We start from the raw sequence: 15486 nt of genomic DNA, 5'->3' as shown, positions 1-15486 counted from the left end.
GGATCTCCTCCCATTTTAAATGTCTGTAATAGTTTTTTGATCCAGGAACCAACTTATTCAAAATGCTCCAGCTCCACCCCATGAACCTTAAAGGATGAGCAGTATAGATAATGGATGGACTTGTAACCACCCAAAGCTTTTAACTTAGCAATTGTCTGAAGATTGCTCGTCTTTCAAAAACCCCTCTAAACGAGATATGAGTATATATCACCAAATGACTTTTGTTAATCTTTAGCCATAGACATGAACTACTTTCTGTTGAAAAGATTCTGAATTATACATCCAAAAATCTGAAATCATCTCTGGGTTACCAAATGTTTTCAATGAGTAACAGATAATTTCTCAACTTAACAGCAGACAGACTGAAGCACTTGCAGAGAATCCACTACACATGTGAGAATGCTGTAGTTTATTTGTCCTCATCACTCATCATCTCTTCAGGACAAACAGCCTTTGCCTGTTATGTCTCCACTAAAACCTTTGTCTGTTTACATGCATGAATCTGATATCATAAGTAGGCCCCTTGTTGGCTCAAATCCTGTGTCTGCACCTTGGCTGATGGACCAGAGAGACATGATTAATAACTCCAGTATTATATGGAGTTATTGCAACATCTGCTGCAGATTTCACAGATGTGAAACAACAAAAACAGATTCGAACAATAAGCCAAACACAAGTAACAAGAAACAAGACACAGCGTGTGACGCAGGAAACAGAAAATCTGTTCAGAGAAAGACAAAGATATGAAATAACACTCTTAAGTTGGACAATAATAGAATGAGGTCGTAGTGACCTATTGAAGAAAAAAACATTCATGACATTTCTAGAAAAATGTCAATGAGAACAAAGTCATATATTATGTGAATAAAGTCGTAATTTTCAGAGAAGAAAGTTGTAATTGAGAATAAAGTCGTAGTATTACGAGAAGAAAGTCGTATTATTACAAGAATAGAATCATCATTTCATGACAATAAAGTTGTACTTTTACGAGAATAAGGTCGTAATTGAGAAGAAAGTTTCATTGTTTCTTGAGGAACTAAGAAACCTCTTTGAATATCACGCAGATGTAACAGATGATATCCAGTTGATCACTACCAAACATTTCCTCCACCACAAAGAAGGCAATTTCCTCCAAGTCAGGGTTGTTCTTTTTTAGGTATAGACTCTTGCTGAGTAACTAAACAAGATGCTCCATGTTCCTCATTTTAACGCAGGCTATAGACTGATGTTTACTCAAAAATGGCTTGTAGCCTAAAATTTTAACTTTATTCTCAAGTGAGAATCAGTAGGTTTTTCCCCTGATACTCTGTCGTAAAAGGAAGTTAAAGGGTGAAGGGTAAACGAGTCAGTAGAACATGCTTTACGGTTCCACTAAAATGAAATCTCACAGCCAAACCAAGCTTGACAGCTTCTCCTTCACTCACACAAAGACGCGTTTCATAGCTCTTTAACAGTTTGACTCTGTCCTTCCTCAATGCAACAAGCAGGAAGTTGTATTAGCCTCCACAAGGACGCACTTCGGGTCAGCAGCACATAATAAAATTAGTCACCTTTAGCAAAATACACTCTGACAGTGTGACACTTCAGCCCTATCTCACCTGACTTGACAGCTCCAAAGCAGCCGGGTAGCGCTGCAGAAGAGGGCAAGGCTGCTGGCTAAAACCCTCGTCTCATCTGTGAGATCCATGAGCACTTAAGTACAAACTAAATCCTTCCGGCCCTTTCACCCAAAAAAACTATCCAGCTGTGTAAATCCACAGACAACATGCAAACAGCCATGGCTCAGAATGGTTGAGTGGGAAAATGTGGCGCGGCATTAGTAGTTGTAGATCCAAAACACGACTACCCCCGGGGGTATAAACATTTGCGGGATGATGAGACATGAGAGATTGTAGATTACACTGATCTCTCACTACCACACAGAACGCCAAACCGGTGAAACTGTGGGACCCCCTCATTAACAGGAGGTACATTACACAGCAGCTACAAGGAAACAAGGCTGTAGAAAACTTACAATAACGGAGACATGCAGTGCATTCAATGTTGACATATTTTTAGACATGTGATTTCTTTTTACTAAACTCTAAAATGTTTAAGACTGTAATTTGTTGTGAACATCACTTGAGTTCTTATTAGGAGGCTTTCAGTTAGTGCTAGTGTGGATTTACCTGAAACGATACAGATATTAGGGAATTAAAATAAATACAATACTGGCATAGCCAATATATATAAAATATATATTTTTTAAAATAATTGGAAATCATTCTTAAGATGTCATTATCAAACCCCTATAATAAAGACAGTCTTGATATTTTACAGTTTAACAATAAAGTTTACAATAAATAACTAAAAATACAAAGAAAAAAAAAATATAGGACTAGAAAAAAAAAAATCGTATTTTATGACTGATGCTTTTTGATAAATAAATAGCATTTATTTATTGCATTGATACATGTATTATAAGAGTATTCGTGTTATATTACACCAATGATTTATATAGCACTTATCGAAATTGCTGTGCAACTTGATCGCAGCCATTCATACACACACACTCCACACGGACCCAGCCGGTAGTAACATACCATGCAAGGCACTGATGACATTACCATCAGGAACAATTTGTGGTTATATGTGAACCTTCCTTAAGAAGCCAGCAACTGCTTGGTTTCCTCCTACACTCAAAATTATTGCTGCCGCTGGTTCAGGATCAGGGCAGACACATGAATCCGGTATCCCTGTGCCGTGCTGCATTACCCCGCCGCACGTCCTCCCTCCTCACTCCCCCTCTGACCTGCGCTCACTTTACACGTTCACAATAAACACCATCACTAATCAGAAGTTATGAGGACCTGTCACGCAAACATCAAACGAACAAGACATGCGATCACAAGCAGGCCCGACATCAACTGAGTAACCGACAGACAGTCTCCACAACAAACACACATAATGGGAATCACCAAACTGGTCTTTACAGAAGGGCAATCGTAATTACCTGTTACACGTCGCACAAGTTTCCAGGACATTAAGTCCCAACAACTAAAATGAATCTAGGCTAAATGTTTTCTCACCTTTCTCTTCTCTTTCAGGTCATACAAGGCCATTGTGGCAAATACAGGCTCAATGTCGATCTCAAACCTGAGAAGCAGAGAAGAAAAGGGATTTTAGTAATTCAATAATAGCAAGAGAGGCAAATTCCAAACATACTCAACATCAACACTTAAATTCCTAAGTCCTGCTGTCCTCAGATTCTATTCTATTTCTTTTATATTCTATTCTATTCCTGTAGATTATTGTTATGATGGGAAGCAACAAAGATAGAGTGAAGTAAGTGATGACATGTTGGAGCTGAGGGTAAAAGGATTTGGGGGTGAAGCTGCCAAACCACTGCAAGCTGAGGAACGTGTTCAACTCAAACATTTGGGTCGCTAGAAGGACGAGAGATCAAGAGTGAAAGGCAGAGTGTGTGTGTGTGTGTGTGTGTGTGTGTGTGTGTGTGTGTGTGTGTGTGTGTGTGTGTGTGTGTGTGTGTGTGTGTGTGTGTGTGTGTGTGTGTGTGTGTGTGTGTGTGTGTGTGTGTGTGAAAATTAAAGAGAGAAAACGAGACAGAGGCTAAATCCCTCAGAGAGAGGGAGGAACAGCGAGAACAACAATCACTGCGCAGCACTCCTCCACCCTCCTACACAGCTCTGTTCGTCACACATTTTTATTTATGAGCAGCTGTGACCTACAACAAGTTACTCTATGTTAAATGCTAAGTTCATTTTCAAAAAACAAGTGGGGGGTTTGATTCATTTCCATTCAACACAACAAACTGATGGTTTCTAGGAGAAAACAGTGGGCAGTTGTTAAAAAGACCTACTCTCCCTTCTACAAGATAACGAATATGTATGACATACTTGATGGCCTGGCATCGAACCAGGATGCGGTCTCCAGTGTGTTCCTTGGGGCAGTCAGGAATGGGCCGGATCTCCACTGCATCTTCCTGGAACACAGTTACATAAAAGGCTTTTAAACTATGTAAAAAGAAAAAGAGGAGTTGTAACATTGGAATGAGACTTTAGATCTGAAAGAAAACACGGGTTTAATAGATTGGGAGGAACTAAAGCTACAGAATGGAAAGATATACTCGGCTGTACATCCATTCACAGGTAATAAAAATGCAATGTTGTAATGCTTTCTCTTTGCCCTCTTAATTTTGATTACATTCAAGTTATATCTCTAGGTTTCCACAAAATGTGCATTATGATTTAACAGAATCAAAGGCGACATTATGTGAACTATTACGCACAAGACATTTTGCAACAATAAACCATGGCAAGGTTTCAGATTGTATTTTTGAAATGTTACTTACTTTATATGAATTAAAAATAGTTCCAGGTATCATATTAGAAAGATGTATCTAAATTAATATAATGTGTATTTACTGTTGTCATATTTCTTTTATTCATAATATTTAACATTTCTCATGTAAATTGATTGATTCACTACAGCTGTGGCTCAGGAGATAGAGTTGGTCGTCCGCTAACCAGGAGGTCAGTGGTTCGATCCCCGGCACTCCCAGTCTGCATTCAGTGTCCTCGGGCATGAAAACTGAATCCCTAATTGCCCCTGACAGCTGTGCCAACAGCGTATGGAAAAAGTGCTGCGTATAGAAGTGCTGAGTGAATGTGTGACTGGATGAATGCGACTTGTACTGCAACGAGCTTTGAGTGGTAGATAAGACAGGATAGGTTGTATATAAACGCAGTCCTTACTTGATATTTTATTAACCAGTTATATACTGAAGCTCACATTCTTCATGATGGCTTCTTTAAAACTCTTACCCACATGCTTCCCCTGTAATCACTTGTAAATCTGAGCATGTGAGAACCCGCTCTCTGTGTCTCACCTCATCAGCTGGTGGGTACAGTGCAAACAGTTCAGGGTGTCTGTTTCCCTGCCGCGACTCCTGGTTGAAGCGGTCCAGCTCCTCGTGGCTGCCGTAGGCCAGCAGACCCTCCACCCTCTGGTCGGGAGTCAAACAGCGCAGGTTGAAGTCCGAGGAGGTCAGCGTGCGGCCAGAGTCATCACTCAGCCCGGCCAGAGTCGGAGACTTGACCTGGGGCGAAGACAGAAAGAGAAGGGTAAGGGGTAAGGGTGGTTGGGGGGTAGGAGAGGACAGAAAGAAAAGGGTGAGTAATGAAATATGTGAGTGGGGGAGATTGAGCAATAAAGGAAAAACAAAGGATAAAGAAAAATAATGAGGTATTAATACAGAATAGCCAAGGGGGGAGTCATTAAGAGAGAAAACAAATGGAAATGAGTAAAGAACAATATGAGTGGATATTTGTCAAAGCCTGCTCGTCATCGGTTTAAATCGTATTACTCGGTTCATGTTAAGTTTCACAATTTTAATTTGTGTTATAACTTGAAAAGGTTTTCTTATGTTTAGAAAAAACATCAGTTTCCTCCGACTGTCCATTGCTGCAGCTCCTCTTTTCAGTCTCTGTCTGAAACTTTGTTTTAGCTCCTGTCTCTTTAAGATCCAGACCCAGTCTGCTCTGATTGGCCAGCTGGCCCACTTTGTTGTGATTAGTCAACTACCTCCACTTCCCTTTTCCTGGCTTTGTTAGAGGGTGTGGCAGACAAGCCACAAGAATCATATGTCGGACTCTTGGCCCTTGGAGTAGGTCTGCAATCTAGTTCCTGCCATTCTAGTTCCTCAATGGTTTTAAATCTCCCAGCACGTGTCTCCCATTGTTTGATCAAATTCCAAAATCTACCTTAACTACGGTGCATTAGAACCAGTCAACAAAAGTATCAGATCTACACTGGCACAGAAACGCCCAACAACATACTGTACATTCAAAGTGCTGCCTCCGTGGTTCTGCTGACAGCAGACACCACAGCAGCTCACAGGCATTTCTGAACAGTCTCTGCAGACAATGACGGTGTTTTGTGTTTTACTGATCAAAGCTTACTCGTTGTAGAGATCACAGCATATGTTCATGTTGTTGTTCAATGGACTGTATGCTACAGCGAGTGAAGAGAGTTGAGTCTTTAAATAATAATGTTTGACATCTGCTCATATCTGGCACATGACTAATGTCAGACGGTTGTCTGCATTTTCCATTCAACTTCCTTCCTTCTTTTCTTTATTATGAGGAAATAAGGCTGCTGAATTTTGACATGGAGCAGGGAGGCATGAGGTATGAGTACGAGGTATGAGTTACCCGTCACAAGCGATAGACACACGGTGCATTAACTGATCGAATTCTGTAATCGGAGATGTCCCAGCAGGCCAGTGGTTTGCCAGACAAAAATCATAGCAGCGTGAAGCGCAAGGCTAACTCACTGACCCTTAGCCGTAATGGCCCTGGAAAACTAGCTGCATATTTTTGACATCCAGAGGCCTTCCAACAAACACAATGGCCTGTGGACTAAACTGAGCAGCAGCATGAACTAGCAGATCTGAAGCTAATTTAATCATGTGATACTTCAAATGTGCTCAAAAGTCTGTCAGATGCAATGAGAGGACACGTTTCTGAGAGGAAAATAGTATCAGAAACACATGAAAGATGTCTTTTGTTGCAACTACTTCTCCTGTTACCTGCTGTTTTCATAGAAATACTAAATGAAGTAAAAGTTCAGTAAGGAAAATGGTCGTCTAGGAGATGTCTCCTAAGTTACATGCACAGTTCCTGCGATCTCTGGGCTCCACCAGCTCATTCTCTCAAATCACAACCTGATATGCTCGTCTTCAGCCAATCACCTATAAGCTGTCAGAGTTTAAAATGCTCTCTCTCCCTTCAAACCGTCCAATCAGAAGCCCCTTCATCAAACGTCCTAATTCTGTGGTCAATTTGTCATTACCACCATGGAGGAGGAGCAAAGGCAACAGTGTTGTCTTGTCTAGACAGAGAATACCCAGATAATCGATTGAGTCATGTTTTAATCAAACAATCTTTACTTTGGTTGGTCCCAGCTTCTAAAATATGTGAAATAGCTGCTGTTCTCTTGCTCTTAATATTATTATAAACTGAATATTTCAGTTTTATACAAATAATGTAAAGGAGTCCCCTGAGGCATTAGTAAATTATGTTGGGTATTTCTGACCTCTGACCTCCTATGGTTTTACAGATAAAAGAATCAATCAAAAAAATTTATTTGCAGATTCACTGATAAGGAACTTGGAGGATAACATGTCAGAAACCAAACCCATTGTGTTATTAATAACTATTATAATAGTGTGAACAAACTGGAGCATCCTGTGTCTGTCATTAAGACGTCTCTGTCTGTCTGTCCCTGGGACCATATGAAATTACTCAGACTGAGCCACAGGGTAAGACATAACCTCGCTGCTCCCATCCTACATCCCACCCCTCTCTCCTTGTCTCTTTCAATCCCATCATCTATCACCCCAGCTCTGAAACCCCAGGCAAGGACTGACCAAGCTTCCACCACAGTGAAGCTTCCCCCTGTCGCAGCTCCACGAGACCATCACACCATGATCCCAGGGCTATTTCTAAAGCATGAGGCTGGACCATAGAAGCAACCCCTATTAAGTGCTGAAGAACAATAGTGCTGTTCTTCTTCCCTGCTCCGTAACGCGCTCTCTGGCATGTTGATTATGGGAAGCCCACGGCGGCGGTAATAAGGGCCTTTTTGGTTTGAATGATTAACCAGAACTGGCAAGGATGCCGCAACGGGACAGGAGGGAGGAGGGGCTGGCTGGTGATGAGAGATGGTTGGGTAACTAGCCCGAGGCTGGGAGTGGGACTGACAGACACTTGGATTGGCTGGGACTGCCTGACGCTGGCAGCTCGGGGTTTGGCTGCTGAAAGACAAAAGATCTGAGAGAGAGGGCAGTGAGAGAGGACGGGAACTTGGCTCCAAATAGTGTCAGTGCAGGACTGGGGCAGGAATTCCTAATGAAATCTGAACTACTGATTCTTAAATAAGTGTATAGCAGAAGAGATAAAACATGACCTGCCATATGTTTAACCACAACATTCCTCTTACTATCAAAGGTAAGCACATAGAAGTGATGGGGATTGCATATTCAGCTTTAGTTTTGTGCAAGCCATGCTGAGTCGGGCCACTGCCACACTGGAGCGAGTGATAGGAATAACAAAACTCTGTTGTGTTCACTGTGTTTAAAGTCCACCCCCCCCCATCCAGCTCTCACACCCCTCCCTCACATTTCACATTCAGAAGCGTCGCCATTGATCAGTATGGACGACAATACTGCTTGCACAAGTGTCTTCCCCTTACAAAAGAAATTTAAAAAAAGGAAAAAGTGAACTACTAAGAAGAAAATAAAACATCCCTATCCCCCGTTTAAATAACCCTCTTGAGGAGCACACTTAAAAGAATAGAAATAAACAACAACAACAACTAAATAATAACAAAATAATAACCACAACACCAATAATAATAATGCATATTTTGTGCAGCTTGTTTTCAACTCATATTTACAAACCAGTGAACAGGGAGGTGTTACCTTAGCTTAGCATTAAGAGTGGGTATAGAGGGAACCGGCTACCCGGCTTTTCAGCAAGTGGGAGATGTTACTGCTGTCAGAAATTCCCAACATTTCAGACTCTGAATTACAAGTCGGAAACTGATATGAATGGATTTATACACTCAACTTCTTGCACTTAGGGTTTAAAGAATATGATGTGAGCACAGCATAATTGTCCGCTGGTTGGAGCTTCACTAAAGTGTATATAATTAATAGCATATTTAATAGTATTTTATCTAAAACTGAAATTGAAAGAATTCTCTATATCAAAGTATCTTCTGTTGTTTGTTCTAACAAAAATGGAACCTAACCAAAGTTTGTAACTTCTCTGATCTAGGTAAACAGTTCTGATACACAATAGCAGTGACACAAAGGCAATACCGGTCGGAACAATTGTACAGTAATTACTAAAGAAGAGGAAGAGTTCAAACAGCAGCAGCTCTGACTGCACAGGACTAGTTTTGAAAAGGGTTTACTGAAGAAGTCAAATACTCCTTTATTGAGTAAGAGCGATTGTTGGTTAAGACACAGGCTCAGAGGAACTTGTATGTATAAAGGGAAACTTTCCGTCCTCATGTTAAGAGATTCGGGTTTGAATAAGGATATTAGGAGGGGTTTCTTTTGTGGTTCATTTATTTAAGTTTTTCTTGTTTGAAAAGAGGGTGAAAGCATGATCGTCTTTCTTGGTGTTTCTTACCGTTTTCTGTTGGTCTTCAGGCTGCACATCGGACTCAAAGGTCTGTTTCCGAAGGAGTTTGTGCAGGCCAGCTCGCTCCGAGTACGCGCCCCAACCATCCCCCTGGCACCTGCACACACACACACGCGCACACGCACGCACCAGAAAAGACATGCATGGTCACAACTGATACACTTCTGCACTTCTAATCAATCTATATAACAACACAAACAGTGTCTTACGCAACAGGTCAGTGTGTATGTGTGTGTGTGTAACATATGTGAGTGTAGGTGGGAGAAGAGACAGATAAACCAGGCACTACAAAGCATGAGACAGATGATGCCAGTGTAACGTTTATCAGGCGCTCTCAGGCCTTTTGTTTCCTGTTTCACAGACACCAGCCACATGCAACTTCTCAGACAGTTGGCACATGTTACACACTGTAACAGCTAAAACAGCTAAAACAGCTCACACAACACGTGGGACGTTATTGTCTCTGATTTTGGGTCTTGGGTTAAAATAGTGCAGCTTTTAACAAGAGGTAGATAAACACTGTACATCAGAGGATATCTAAGGTACAGAAAATCTGTTTTTGTATTTTAAGGAATATCCTGGTATCTGAATGTTGCTGTTGCTGCAGGGGGAAGCTTTACCTTCGAGAGACCACAAGCCACGGCTGGATGTAACTCTTCACACAGTCTCTGACGTGGGGCTCCAACTCCACTCTACAAGGACAAGGACAATGATTAGAGGAGTTTGAAGTTATGTGCACACATGCAGACGTGCAAGGAAACATTCACAGACAGCCGACAACATAACATTCCTCTCCCTCCATAATCTGTGCTTCATGGTCAAGGTGTGGTACAAGTAAATGTTATGAATAAGTTTAGTAACAGAGTGATATTGCCTTGGATTTCATGCAGCTACATGGGAGCACTCTCCTGTATACATAACAGGTGATGTGAAAGAATAGAGCTTTATATATTTGTATGGGGGGGCTGCGTCTCAGAGCAAGTCTGCACAAGTTTGAACAGTGTTTGCACTATTTTACACCACAGTCCAGTTTCTTATGATCTGCAACGCACCCATCTTCAGGAACAGAGTATCTGACGGTGCGACACTCCTTCTCCACCTGCTCCACTTTCAGGTCATCCTCGGGGAAGTCTCCAAGTTCTTGCATCAGGTCAGAGTCTCCACTTCGTAGCTGTGACATCAGGAACTCCTCCAGGTCGAGGGGCTCCACTGCTTCATACGACTGGGGCTGAAGGATGAATGAGAGATGACAAGAAGTGTTAGAAAACTTAGTACCAAAGGTCAACAGAGTAAAGAATAAAGAAGAGTTTATGATTAGAGTGACATGAGCTAAAGTAAATGTTGAAGTAACACAATAAAGTTATCATTTAGGAAAAGATGATGCGTTTGTCATATCCACATAATGCAGAGAAGGACTGAGGAAAAAGAAAACATGAGATATGACATTGGCTGAAACCTGATGAATCATGATTATTTTCTAACACCTCACACCTGTCAAGGACCAAACGATTTGAGCACATGCATAAATAGAAACTGGAACAAACTGGCCTGTATCAGAGAGCCAAGCTTTTTAGTATTTCCCTCTGTGAACCTATTTTTAGACGGCCCACACTCCAGAGCCAAAGCATCAAAGACTGAGGATGTAATCACTTTGATGTACAGTACAAAATGGGTTGAAATGTTCATATGTGGGCCTTTAAATGAGAACAGATTGTTAAAATCATTAACACACTACACTAAAACGATTTCCAAACAAATTTCCACTTGAGCCTAAAGAGGAGAAATAGAAGGTTCTTTTTGTGATTGGAGAGAAGAAAATAAAAAAACATAGCTGATGAGTGAACACACATCTCTTTGTGGTGCAATGCTGGCTGTGGTTGGGTGAGGGTGAGGGGGACCCGCATGGAGAAGGTGTCTCTGTGACAAGTGGCAACAAACACAGCAGAGCTCCAACTTGATTACAGTCTGCAGGCTGATGCATGCTTGCAAATCTCGAGAACGTTCATCTTATTGGCTCAAAGGGGCCTAAGAAGTGCAGAGTCGAATTTGGTTAGATTTGGAAACAAGATATATTCAATATGAATAAACTTTGAAAACACATGCGAGACTCTGCAATTTAAGTCGCGTTGTGGATCACGACAACTTAATTCTCCAGTTCAGAGTTTTGCGTATTGAATTAACAGCTCTTTGTGCAGCAGCAGAAGCGGTGGAACAGCGTCGGGGCTCTGTGGACTGACTCCTGCAGCCTGTCTTCACAGTTTCCGAGAGAAAGCTGCAACCAGCATTACCACAGGACAACAACCCATTCCAAAACAGGCACTGCACTAGTTGTTCGTAAATAAGACAAACTTTCCCCTCAAAGTGTTGCAACATGTGAAATGCACAGTGTTCTTCACTATCTGCACTATCCAGACAGAATATTTAAGCTTTTAATGCTGCTCACTTTTGCACATGCAGGTAATTTGCATGACAATCAGGTAAAGTGTGAAAGAGTGAGAGAGAGTTTATGTGTGTGTACACAGGAGAGAAAAGAAGAACACAGAGCCACGCTCACTGATAATATGTACACACACAAAAGAGGTAACTGCAGCAACGACATGAGTCACTGCTCAACTCAACATTTGAGAGCAGAGCAAATTCCATTTGCCTTCAGACATGTTTTTGCACATCGATCCACCCCGTAGGATATTTTTTTTCTCTGTGGAGCACTCAAGAGTAAATTCTACCATATGGGTTCGTATGAAATGCTTTTGAATGCAACCCAAGCAGGAAGAAGAATCGGCAGCCAGACAGACGGAACAACTGAATCATTACTATTTTAAATGACAGGTCTTTTGATGAAACCTTCAGCGCCTCTCTGTTTCCGAGGAGGAGGCGTCAACCTCGACAGTGTCTCTACAGTCTCCTCATGTGCATATCTGCCTCCAAGTTCAAACAATCATTGTTGCATGACCTCTTTTTCTTGTTTAGTATGGAGGCTAACAAATACAAATGAATGCAAATCTATGCATGCCTCTGATCAGCACCTGCTGCTCTGTGGAGTCTTGAGAGGAGCTCGCAAGAAACTACAGCTCTCATTGTAAAAAAACATCATTAGTGATTGTAGTGATTATAAAGATGATGCTTTCGCAGCCGTTTATGAGAATGAACATTGTTTTTGAAAGTACTGACAAAACTTTCTCATGATTTAAAAGAATTTAAAAAAAAATAGCATTTTGTATTTACATATATTATTTTTAAAGCCATGCATTAGATATTACTGGAGGTTGTTTTATTTAAAAAACACGTTTCTAAACTGTCACTGTTCTCAATGTGTATCACCAAAAACAAGCGGAGAAGACAGACATCAAGAACCAATGAGCAACAATGTTCAGACACAAAATACAGCCACATAAGAGATGAATAATGTTATTTAAAACATATATAAAGCATTCAAATAATCTCATTCTATAGTTTCAGAAAATGTCAGCTGCGCTCATACGAAAGTTGTACACTTACCCTGCTGAAAACGGAAAACTAAAAAAAAAATTTCAAATAGGAAGTGCACAAAATGGCGCACTCCGGATACGGGGAACCTACGGTGTGTATCTCCTGACTCTGAAGTTTTTGGGTTGAAACTAAGCTACGATGCAGTGAACAGATCCTCTTTAGATTGAGCCTCATATTCCTCGAAGCTGAGAAATCTCGGTAGATGTGAGAAGCATTGCCAAAAGTGGAAGGGATGTTAATATCCAGTCAAAATGAATATCGAAGTTGAGCCCAACTGTTTGAACCCGCAAACGTGTTTTGACAGCGCTTTGGAGCGCACAGGCAAAGCGTCTCGCGGCTTAGAGTCGACAACGATAAGGCATCAAAAGGAAGTGACATTAGCAAGGCGTCCCTCCATCAAATGGTGTTTCAACAGACAGGAAGAGAAACTACAGGCGCGCACACACACACACGCACACGCACACGCACACGCACACGCACACAGGCACACAGGCACTGCACACATTCATAAAAACACATGCAGCTCTTCTCCTAATCTCTCAATTTGTGCATGAACCCTCCAACAAACAACACTGATCAGCCAACATTCAACATTTCAGGCATCAAAAACAGCAGCAGGGTAAGACGGGGTGAATTGTGAAACAACCGACAAAGTGAAGCACATCACAACTGCAACAACAAACATCCATCCTTCCTCTCAACAAACATCCCAACCCTCATCCCCGTGCTAGACTCTACTGCTGAATAATGGGAAACTATCATCCCGGAGATTATAGTATTAAAACCCCTCTCCCACATCCCAAATCCGGCCATATTAAAGATTTGCCCGTGTAAGCTGCAAGGTACGCAGGCCCCATTCAGTGTCTGTCAGTGGCCAAGGAACTGACCCATTTCCCAAGCAAGCGTGTTGCATGCTGAACACTGGTGTGGGCCCCAGTAAACCCTGTCATCTGATGGGTTCAAGGATCATCTCAGGGAAAGTATGAAAGGGTTTCAGCTCAGTCCCTCATGCACACAGATATTGTCAGGAGACATAGCGCCTACACAACCTTTTGAAAAGAAAACTCCAGAGATGTCGGGTGACAGGAGAAACGTGAGGAAAAGACATAAATAGAAAGAAAAAGCAGGAGGAGTGTAAGAGGGATATCTGAATCTGAGCGGCAGCGGTTCAGAGGCTATCGCAGAGAGTGTAGCGGGAACAAATCCCTGCAAAGGATTACTGTGCATCATTCTGCCTGCTTGCTTGAGAGAGCTGGAATCACTCGGGCTTCCTGCTCGGCTTCAACTAAAGTGGCAAGAAAACAACCTGTCATGGTGTCGTTCAGTCCTCCGCAGAAACCTAATGGATACTGGGTTTCCAGAACAGGCGGTGTCAGCCTGGTTTCAACAAAAGCACGTTAAGCCATGAGTTCTCGTCTCATTTATTGTAGGAGGAAGAAAGATTCTTCCTGAAAATACTCGGCTCTTATGCAGAAATGCAGACAGATGTTTTTTTTTTTGCCCAAGCAGAACTTATACTGAAACTGAATTATTCAAATTCTAATCTTCATGACTGGACGCTAAACTGAGTCAGACCTCTCAGTGCTAATGACAGTAAAGAGGATGTGAGGAAGATGCGCTTAAAGGTCTGTGTGTCGGTGCAAGCACAAACACTCCAGATGTGTGGGAGCAGCATTAGAGGAAACCGCTGAGCTTCTGGCCAAAGGATTTCTCCTCAACTCGCATGACATCACAAGTATCAAGGGAAGTCACATTATAGGTACAGCATTCTTTTTCCGTCTGCTGATCTTTTTAAATACACTTATGTTAGACTTTTTGGTTGCAGCATGCACAGCGATGAGGTATCTTTTTGTTGCTGTACGATTGATAACTGTAATAAGACAATATTATAATTTTGTTCTAGTACCGTTTATACACTAACCCTGAGCCTGCCGAAAAATCGTTTTGTCTGACCCCCCAGGTTGTCCGACCTGACTACAGACATTGAGAATACTGTATAGAAAAAGCACTCTCCCCTATTTTCTCTTTTGCTCTTGTAGGTCATAAAGAAGCAGCAATATTAAATATACATACATATACTTTTCTGATGTTCCTTTCTGAAACCCTGACTGCAACTTTTGGCACTTTAGCTAAAATTCTGCAAATTACGTATAACCTCTTTTCTCTTGGGTAGCTGTGGATCAATCAAAGACATCTTTCTAATCTAATAATCTATCTACAAATTCCAGAAGACTCTGTTTGTCTATATGCATGTGAAATGCATTTGTGGCAATCTGCTCATCTTATTTGCTTCATACTTGACACAAGATTGTTAAGGGCCCAAGGAACTGCAGTATCGAATCTGGCCTGATTTGGATTGCGATATATTTTATATTAATAAACTTTCAATAAATAGGCAACTAGCGCTCTGTAGCAGCTGCTGGGACTCAGCAACGAAACAACATGTTTATGACGACGTCCGCGTACACCAGCAACAACAACTGATTCTCTAGTCCTTGTCTAGTACTGAGTCGAGCGTCGCTGAACTTTGTATAAACAGGTGCACAGCTCTTTGTGCAGCAGCAGCAGCAGCAGCGGTGGTGCAGCTTCAGTGTTCTGTGGACTGAGTCCAGCAACCCGTCTTCGCCACAGCTCAATTTTTAGAGGTCACTTTTACAGTTTCAGAAAGAAAGGGACAACCAGCATCACCACAGGCCAAGTAAACAGCCCTTTCCAAACAGGCAGGTTGAATGTGATGGATGATGTGATAAACACCTGCTGGAGGAAAATTACTAAATAACAAAGT

At 41.7% G+C, this 15486-nt stretch overlaps 1 protein-coding gene across 2 annotated transcripts in view; it reads right to left on the bottom strand.

Moving 5' to 3' along the window:
- dock8 (dedicator of cytokinesis 8) overlaps positions 1-13066 on the bottom strand; it is a 46014-nt gene extending 32948 nt beyond the window's left edge. For both annotated transcript variants that reach the window (XM_035166218.2, XM_047341093.1), the window contains exons 1-7: positions 12711-13066; positions 10265-10440; positions 9833-9904; positions 9201-9309; positions 4889-5098; positions 3897-3982; positions 3069-3135 (exon numbers count right to left, since the gene is read on the bottom strand). In XM_035166218.2, coding sequence (XP_035022109.2) covers positions 3069-3135; positions 3897-3982; positions 4889-5098; positions 9201-9309; positions 9833-9904; positions 10265-10392 — 672 coding nt within the window. In that variant the 5' untranslated portion in view covers positions 10393-10440; positions 12711-13066. The remainder of the gene's footprint in view (positions 1-3068; positions 3136-3896; positions 3983-4888; positions 5099-9200; positions 9310-9832; positions 9905-10264; positions 10441-12710) is intronic.
- Between the last annotated feature and the right edge of the window lie 2420 nt (positions 13067-15486).

This window comes from Hippoglossus stenolepis, chromosome 9 (assembly GCF_022539355.2).
Source record: "Hippoglossus stenolepis isolate QCI-W04-F060 chromosome 9, HSTE1.2, whole genome shotgun sequence".
Classification (NCBI taxonomy): domain Eukaryota; kingdom Metazoa; phylum Chordata; class Actinopteri; order Pleuronectiformes; family Pleuronectidae; genus Hippoglossus; species Hippoglossus stenolepis.
The sequence above is the reverse complement of the archived record's forward strand: the minus strand, read 5'-3'. Positions and strand labels throughout refer to the sequence as shown.